This window comes from Penaeus chinensis, chromosome 21, assembly GCF_019202785.1.
Source record: "Penaeus chinensis breed Huanghai No. 1 chromosome 21, ASM1920278v2, whole genome shotgun sequence".
Taxonomy (NCBI): domain Eukaryota; kingdom Metazoa; phylum Arthropoda; class Malacostraca; order Decapoda; family Penaeidae; genus Penaeus; species Penaeus chinensis.
Genome location: NC_061839.1, coordinates 4,380,570 through 4,390,569, shown reverse-complemented (window position 1 = coordinate 4,390,569; position 10,000 = coordinate 4,380,570). Strand labels below are relative to the sequence as shown.

The following is a 10,000-nucleotide window of genomic DNA, read 5'->3' as shown; positions in this document are numbered from 1 at the left end:
CGGACCATTGTGTTGATCTGTGAAGGTTCAGTGCAAAACAAAAATGACAGTGGCGAACCTGGATTCTTGAAGGTAGGGAGATGTTTCAGTCGCAATAACTTGTTTTGTGGTGAATGTCTTTCTTATTTTAGATTTGGCTTGCTTGTTCGTTTGCCTCGTCGCCTCGACTCGTGGATGTGTCGAAGCGATTACATGTATGAGAAGGTAAATAAAGAAAGAAAACATTGGTATATGTTTCAGTTACTGATACGAGGAGGAACGCCCACGCCACCTGCTGCTGATACTCGTCGATGTTGGGTCCCAAGGCTTCAAGGTACAGGTAGGACGAGAAGTCGTGCATGAGATTCTTGACAATGCGGAGGCAGTAATCGGGAGAGCCCATGGCAACCCCGAGGGGGTCCACGAAGTCGTTGTACAGCTGTTCACTCCAAAGCATCATGAACATGGCATGAATGTTCGATGCGCTGAAACACGATGAAGCAACAGATAAGCTCAAATCGGTCAGTGGAGTAGGGAATATTATTTTTTGTCTCCAGCCAAAGCTTCAATATTAGTTTTCACGCTTCGCATTTTCAGCTGGGTCATTATAGTTTACTGCCATTATCATTATCATTCTACTGCGAACCACAACCCGTTTCCAGACATGTGTCGACGGATGTTGAACCTACTCGTAAATATTTTCGTTAACGTGCTCGATGATTCTCTGTAGTCTATCCTTGAAGTAAACCTGCACCTTAATGGTCTTGGGTTCGGCACTGATGCCCAGCAGATCGGATACGAGTTTATACCAGTCGATCTGAAGCGTTCACAAGCAGACGGGGAAGGGGTTAGTAACGAGTTTATCCTCCATTATCTCAGTTTTGTTTATACCAAAGTAAAACACAATATGTGGTTGCGTATATATCAAATGTACGTGTCTGTTTGTTAGGTGTGACCATGGATGCGTTCGTCTGTATATATAAGTGCTTGTGTTCATATGCACGAGTGTGCGAGTGCGTGCATGAACGTATGTGTGTATAGGATTGTGTGCACTGCTGAAATCTCACGTTCTCGCTGAATCCTTCCAAATCCATCAACTCAGCCAAAGACATTGCATCGTACTTCTTTTCCAAATTATGCAGGCGAAATGTTGACTTCTCGGGAAATTCCTATAAATAGATCAATAGAAAAGTAATAGGCAGAGTGCAAGCCACAGGTGAAACGCAAAAGGCTATGGTTTCTTTGCATGTTATCTTCATTTGAATATATCAGCATCTGACATCATTACTAACCTGCACAATTGGCTGAATGAAGAAATCCAAGTCGATTATGACTTGATTGAGCCTCTGCGTCATGTTAACTTCAGTATGATTGCCTATTAGATCCATGTTCTTCACCATTTCCTTCATTTTCATGTAGCGAGCATTCGAGCCTTTGCCTTTTCTCTGTAGGAGAAACACTATATGTATTTATCGACTCGTGGACATGTTAGTTCAATCAAGCACTCATCACTTCAGCCATTTCATTAAACAATTAATGACTACTCACTATACACTCGTTGTACTTGTCGTACTGTTCGTCCAAGTCGAAGACCCCACCTCGCTGTTTGGCGGCTGCCAGCTCGGAGTGGTATTCCCCGACGCAAACCGTGTGCGCCAGATTCTCGCCGAAAGGGGAAGTGAACGTCGGGAGCGAAAGCCGGAGAACGAAATTGTCCGGATCCTCGCCATCCACGTCTAACGTCAGGTCGAAGAGTGGAGTGCTGGTGGAAACAAGCAGTAAGTTGCTTTGTACAAGAATACGATCAATCAAATCTACAAACTTACCAGAAGTGCTATCAAGCTCCTCTCGCTCCTTTTACTTACAAATGCATCTTCATCATCGTAGTCAAGGTTTCGGTCAGATTAAAAGTGCCCGAGCCGCTGTTCGCGTCGCTTAAGGACTGAAGGGCCGAGAAGACTTTCATGCTATCGCTCAGTCGTTCTAACACGCCCTGGTTGCTCGTCCGCAGACAGCCATCAAAGAACACCTTCGCAGCACCTAAGTCCGGGTCATCCGGAAGCACTGACGCAAGCTTTTCTGTCAAGAAACATGTGTGTACTTACTCTCTTGTGTGATTGTTTGTATGTCGCGCAAACAAAATCAAACTTCATACACAATTACAACCTAATATCTCTAAAACCCCATTTAGGTTGATAACTGAAGGAAAATTCCTCATCTGACCTTTCAAGCAACGTCAGTCACTGACCTCCAATAATTCTATCGACATAGTACTGAGGATTCTCGGGTCTGAGGAAGCCGTTGTCCACCACACCGCCACACGCGTACTGGTAGAAGTCCTGCAGGAAAACTCACATGAGTGCTGTGTCTTTGGCGACACTGTGCCTATAGGATGGCTCCACATCAACACTCACTAGCCACAGCGCTCTACCTACCGCACAGGGGCTGATATCTCCATTATCCATCATGTCCAGCATGCGCGCCGCCAGACGTCTGCAAGCAGTAGTGTTACAGTCCCTCCCTGCAAAAGTGAACGGAGGAGATATTACGGTGCCTAAGACTTAGTCATTCGCAAGCATGCAATTATATGCGCACCTTCCATGTAAGTGAAAGTATATTCCTCTGTGGTTGTTGGAATCTCTTCAGTGGTTGTTATTGTTGTTTCATCCTCCGTTGTCTCCGCACTTGTATCCGATATTGTCACAACCTCAGTTGTCTCCGCACTTGTATCCGTTATTATCACAGTCTCCGTTGTCTCCGCAGTTGTATCCGTTAATGTTACAGACTCAGTTGTATTCTCGTCTGCCCTTGTCACATGCGTCGTTTCAACGAGGTCCGACGTCTCAAACGCATGCTTAGTACTGGAGGTTTCCGTGACAGTTGCTTCGGTTACGGGTGGCATGGCTTCAGAAGAGGATGTAGTGGACACAGAGGTTGAGGTGGAAGAACTGGTGGTGGTCACAGGCCTAGTAACTTCACTTGTTTTAGTTGACGTGGTTTCAGTCCTAGTGGTGGAGGTCTGGGTTGTAGTTGTGTCGGTAATGACGCCGGAGGCGGCGGCACTCTTCGCTTCTCCCTTTTGGAAAAATTATAACGATGGTGATAGTGATCATAATAATACCAAACTAATAATATGATTAATGATAATGATAATAATGGTACGATGGGGAACAATAGTGATAATAATAAGAATGATATTTGACAATGATGGTACCTATAATTATGATAAGGATAATAATTATTATATTAATAATACTGATGATGATAATAACTATAATAATGAAGATAACAATAATAATAGCGATGCTATTAATAATAACAAGGGCGATAATAATAACAGTATAATAACAGTATAACAGATAATATTAATACTAATGGTTAAAATAGCAATGATTATATTGATTATAGATAATTATAATATAATTATACATATACATATACATATATTATATATATATACATATATATGTATACATATATATATATATGTATCAATCAATCAGTTTGTCTATTATATATGTATATACATATATATATATATATATATATAAGTATCAATCAATCAGTCTGTCTATTATATATATATATACATATATATATGTATGTGTATGTATCTATATATCTATCTATCGAACTACTCTATCTATACAGTATAGATAAATAGATAGATAATGACTGATCGAATTATCGATAGGCAAACAGACAAACGATCTAAAAAACCCTCGAGACGCACTCAAGAGAGCGCGCACGCACCTGGCAGGATATGCTTGAGATGTTAACATTTACATCCACTTATCACAGGATGTTACAACTGCCGCTAGAATCCTAGACTTAAGCTGGTGCTTAACGATACTGGGCTCGATGTAACACATTTGGCATAAACATTCACGCGTGTAAACACATCCATACAAGGAACATGAAAAACACCAAAAATATATATTTCTCTCTCTCTATCTCTATCTATGTATATATCCTTCTATCTATCTATTCATCTATCTATCTATACATGTAATTATTCAACAGCAATCCATTCCACTGCAAGACGCTTTTCGATTCATTGGTAAGAGGGCATTGCAAACATACATATATATACATATACGTATGTATGAACCACTAATCAAAAATAAATAATGAAATACTGATAACGATAGTAACAACACAAACCATGATGTCTGTGTCAATAATCATTGCAATAATGATGATAGTACCATCACTGGTAATAATCATTCGAACCATAAAGGCGACGCATACCTCGTCATAGCAGGCTTCGCCCTTCCTGCAGGGTTTCGGCACAACGCACAAGATGATGATCACGACGATGAACACAATGGCCACCGTCGTCAAACAGACCGTGGTTCTCTTCGTCGCTCCTGCCATCTTGACTGCTTTAGCGTCCCCTTCCTCTTCGTCTTCTTCGCGCGCCTTTCTCTCTCTTCTGGTTCTCGTCTACAACACTTGTCTGCAAAATATCCTTGATAAGTATGAAGACTCATGAGGCTAACCTTGTCTTGGCGTACCGCTGTGCAGGTAAGATAAGAGCGGCGCACTTTAGCTTTGGTTTTGCCTTTCATATATGCATTTCAGTCTGTGTATACGTACATATATATATATATATATATATATATATATATACATTTGCATTGTATATGCGTGTATGCCTACATATATATATATATATATATATATATATATATATATATATATATATATATATATAAATATATATATATGTTTAAGTATATATACATATATACGTTCATATATATACATATATACATACATATATACACATATATAAATACATGTATATACACATATACATACACATATATATATATATATATATATATATATAAAGAGAGAGAGAGAGAGGGATAGGTATATAGATATATGCAAATGTATATGCACAAACATACTTACGCAAACATGTATATATAAATGTGTGAATAATATATATATACATATATATGTATACATATGTATGACCCTCAGCATGACCCCCTCAAAACATGACCACAAGATGCCACGCACGCCCCTCCCCGTGCCCTTAACCAGCACGAACGTAAACCCCAAAGGGCGCCAAGAAGGAGCCATTTATCTCCTCCTCGCTCGGACGAGATAGCCGGTCATCCTGTGCTGATAAGCGTCATGGTAAACCCAGCTTCAGGCGTCCCACGCTATTCGTTCGTGTGTGTTTGTGTGTCTGTTGTATGTGTGCGTGTTTGTGTGATTGTTTGGTATGTGTGTGTGTGTCTTTGTGTCTGCTTGTGTGTGTGTGTGTGTGTGTCTGTCTATGTGTGTGTGTGTGTGTGACAGACAAACAGACATGCAAGCAGTCAGCCTATTATGAAATCTGGTATCACCTCTCCATTAGCTAATCGTTTATCTCGATATGGTCTTTCTTTATTTTGTAAGATTTATCTAGCCACACATAATTTTTTTTTTTTTTTTTTCGTATTTCGAAATGTAGTCATCAGCCGGGACTCCACACTCAATTTTACCTACTCGACATATATTCATATTGGAATTAGTAAACAGAAATGTGATTTCCACTTTTAAAAGAACAGAAAAAATCGAGATAGAAATAAAGATAAGAATTAACACTGGGATAGTTTGTGAATTGATAGAAGACGCAAAACCTGTGCTATGTAAGAATAAGGAGTTTCGTTGCAGACCAGATTTAACCTCAGTAGGCACAGATCAGGGATATATTGTATATTAATGAACAGACATATCTATATCTATCTATCTATCTATCTATCTATATATATATGTCTGTGGGTGTGTCTATATGTGTCTATATATATACATATTTACATATATATATACATATATACATATATATATTCATATATATACATATATATATATATACATGTGTGTGTGTGGGGGGGGGGGGGGTGCGTGTGTGTGTGTGTGTGTGTGAGTGTGTGTGTGTGAGTGTGACTGTGAGTGTGAGTGAGTTTGTGTGTGTGTGTGTGTGTGTGTGTGTGAGTGTGTATACATGTATATATGAATACACAAAGACACACACACACACACTCACACTCACACACACACTCACACTCACACTCACACACACACACATCTATATATATACATATATATATATATAAATGTCTTTCTGTTTTTGTGTATATATATGTATATATGTATATATATATACATATACTCACATATGCATATATATCCATATATATATGTATACACACACATATATATGTATGTATGTATGCATACATATGCATATATATATATATATATATATATATATATATATATATATATATATATATATAAATATATATATATACATACATATATATATATACATATATATATATATATATATATATATATATATATATATGCGTGTGTGTGTGTGTGTGTTTGTTTAAGATATGTGTATATACATATATATAATGACTATATGTATATATATATATTCTTATATATATATATATATATATATATATATATATATATATGTATGTGTGTGTGTGTGTGTGTGCAGGTGTGTGTGTGTGTGTGTGTGTGTGTGTGTGTGTGTGTGTGTGTGGTTGTGTGTGTCTATGTGTGTACATATATGTATAAATATATATATATATATATATATATATATATATATATATATATATATATACGCATGTATATATACGCATATATATGTATATATACATATATATATATGCATACACACTCATGTTTATGCATATATATGTGTATGTGTCTGTCTCTGTCTGTCTCTCTCTATATATATATACAGACACATTTATATATATACATATATATCTATATAGATACAAGCATACATACATACGTATATGTTTATGTATATATATGCATATATATTCATTAATATGTATATATGTATATATATATATATATATATATATATGTGTGTGTGTATATACACACACGCATACATACATACGTATATATGTATATGTATATATATGCATATATATTCATTAATATGTATATATGTATATATATATATGTGTGTGTGTGTGTGTGTGTGTGTGTGTGTATACACACATATATATGTGTATGTGTGTATGTATGTATATATAAATATATATGTGTGTGTGTGTATGTATATGTGTATATATTAAAGATATGTGTATATACATATATATAATGACTGTTCCTATTCATTGTTTAGATTCAGTTCATAAGAGACAAAATTTGGCAAGTTCCTGAGACGCTATTATACAAGCCCGACAGGGCGTTCGGGGCCCCCCACAGACTGGGCTCAGACGCCTGTGCCTTAAATGCCTCTCGCTGAATCTCGTGTCATACACCGAGCCACCGAACTTCCTCGTTAAGTTAAGTAAGTTACGTAAGTTTATTTACCACCCTGGCTATCTGCTCAGGCGTGGGCAATCATGATTACAGTTTTATATACATCTAACACAGTACAGTAGTCTGTGACTACTGTAATTGTACATGGTAGTATAGAAACATGTCATACATCATACAAAAATAATACGTTGATATGATCTTGCCGTGTTTACATAACACTGTGTTTTTTGTTTACGGCAGTTTTACATAGTAAATTTAGGATATAATACGAGTATATCTTCCAATGTATCAGATGAAATGAAATATTCACATAGTTCTTTATACCTCATGTTAGGTGGTCTGAAAGGCTGTATCACATGACATTCCGAGATATAATGCTCAAGCGTTCGCTTGTTTTCTTCGTTACACAGTCTACATTTAGTTTCATCTGCACTTTTTGCACCGTGCAGTTGCCAATACATTCTGTAACCTAAACGTATTCTGGCAATAACCACGTCACATTGTCTGGTTTGACTTCGGTGCCACCCATAGGAGGGCTTGCTATCTCTATACTGATCGTAGTGCCTTATGGTACAGCTTTCAGGCCTTTGAGTGTTTGTCAGATCTACTAGTTCTTCCTTATGAGAACTTTTCAATATATGTGCAACCCTAGCAAGAGGCATCCCAAGATCTATGTTCACAGTATCTTTGCTACAGGCTTCCTTCGCCAATTTGTCGACGTGGTCGTGCTTGTTTATGCCAACATGAGATGGTATCCATACAAATTGAATGTTAAAATTACGCTCTATTGCACAAGTTACGTTACGCTTAATTCAACTCACAATTTCCTCATCGCCACCTGCTTTGAAAGAATTTAGTGTCCGAAGAGCACTCTGAGAGTCACAGAAAACTACTCCAGAGCCCCGAGACATTACGAATTCCGTTGCAAGGAGTATACCTGCCAGCTCCGTTTGTGTAGTGCTGGCCCAATTTTGAACTCTCATATTAACTTGATGTTTTAGTAGGCCATTTTTGTATACAGTACAAGCACAACCAGCTTTGTATCCAGACTGTACGGATCCGTCAACGTAACACTCGTATACATCATCGCCCATAGACTCTGTGTGTTCCTTCACCGTTGCTAATGCAATTTGTTGTAACACGCAGTTATGTACACTGTTTTTTTGTGGTAGACACGTAAGGTGCAAGATCAATTTTGAATTTTTCCATGGTGGAATGGATCGACCCTGTGGTATTTTACTAATTGGGACATTGACCTTTGTAATGTTCATGGAGATTTTGTGTATTAGAGGGCGCGCGTGTGTGTGATTAGTCACGTCTGCTTGCGTGATTTTATGCTGCATTTGTTTTTGGAAGTCTGAAAGATACAAGGGTTCCCTCAGAGCTTTGACCCCAAATATAGTGGAAATAAATATTATTCTATCAGAGATGGATGGTAGGTTAAGTTCCGACCTCATGTTTACTATCCTTGCTGTTCTCGGGGCGCCGAGGATAATCCTCATGGCTTCATTTTGCACTACCTCCAAGCTATTTATTTCTGATTCCTTACATTGCAACAAGTGCAGTGCATGGTAGTCTACAACTGATCTTATAAAAGCCAAGTAAAACAGTCTAGCGAGCTTAACATTGATGCCATGTTCTCTTCCAACAAGAACTTTCAACGGTTTCAGTCTCTCCCAGAGTCTCTTTTTCAGGGAAGGGATCAGGTCTGCATCATTTATGTTCACCCCGAGATATTTATATTTATGACACATGTCAAGCTCTTGGTCACCTATGCGAAAAGTGGGTAGGGGTATGATACATGGATTGAGAGCCATTGTTTTCTCAGTGGATATGACTAATCCACACTCATGAGCCCTAGTTGTGAGTTTGTCGAGAATTATTTGCATCCTCTCTTGTGATGATGCTTTGACACATATGTCATCAGCATAGCATATAATGGATTCACCATCCCCAACACATATCACTTTAGCTTAACCATATAGTGTGGTAGATAGATTACTTGTTGAATAGTCCAAAGACTGTTTACCACACGAGGATGAATCTGATTAGATTTCTTTATGACAAATTAGCAGAAGTAATTAATAAGGGTCGACGAAATATATGCAACAGATACGCTTCGCCTAAATTTGATAGAGGTTTAATCGACACGTTACAATTAGAAATTCTTTTTTTGCCTGCACGAATCTGATCATTCTTGTAAGGACACAATCCCCAATATTACCTCTAATATCGTGTTGTTCTGTATTATCATTCTAGCGATTATGCGTGAATGTGTTTCAATCTTTTGCATCGTCGTTTACCTGCTGTTATCATTTTGCTATTGCCTGTGGTGGAATTTTCTTTACATTTGTTAATACATGTTTCACACAAAATAGATTAAAGAAATAATAATAATAATGATTAATTAATAAATGAATAAAAAAAAATATATATATAAACCAAACACAGCAACGTGTTTACACAAAGAAGACAATGAAAACATCCATAAAAAGAAATGAAAATAAATCAAAGGCGAATAATTAATCGAAATGATCCTTTTTGGTTTATTATTCGTCTGATGAGGACCTCGTGAAGAGTTCGAAATGTTACCATATAATTTCATTTCTTTTTGGGGCTGCTTTCCTTTATATATATATATATATATATATATATATATATATATATATATATATATATATATATATATATGTATATATACATATATATATATACA

General features: G+C 37.1%; 1 protein-coding gene across 2 annotated transcripts in view; it reads right to left on the bottom strand.

Annotated features, from left to right (window-relative positions):
• Positions 1–10,000, bottom strand: part of LOC125036646 (membrane metallo-endopeptidase-like 1) — a 16,375-nt gene that overhangs the window by 5,837 nt on the left and 538 nt on the right. The window contains exons 1-12 of one of the 2 annotated variants that reach the window (XM_047629425.1): positions 4,900–4,917; positions 4,231–4,438; positions 2,575–3,055; positions 2,415–2,500; positions 2,228–2,318; positions 1,845–2,058; positions 1,528–1,741; positions 1,272–1,424; positions 1,047–1,148; positions 669–796; positions 272–464; positions 1–17 (exon numbers count right to left, since the gene is read on the bottom strand). The exon at positions 1–17 is cut by the window's left edge and continues 148 nt beyond it. In XM_047629425.1, coding sequence (XP_047485381.1) covers positions 1–17; positions 272–464; positions 669–796; positions 1,047–1,148; positions 1,272–1,424; positions 1,528–1,741; positions 1,845–2,058; positions 2,228–2,318; positions 2,415–2,500; positions 2,575–3,055; positions 4,231–4,356 — 1,805 coding nt within the window. In that variant the 5' untranslated portion in view covers positions 4,357–4,438; positions 4,900–4,917. Of the gene's footprint in view, positions 18–271; positions 465–668; positions 797–1,046; positions 1,149–1,271; positions 1,425–1,527; positions 1,742–1,844; positions 2,059–2,227; positions 2,319–2,414; positions 2,501–2,574; positions 3,056–4,230; positions 4,439–4,899; positions 4,918–10,000 lie in introns of those variants that run through there. The other variant, XM_047629423.1, reaches the window with a different exon arrangement.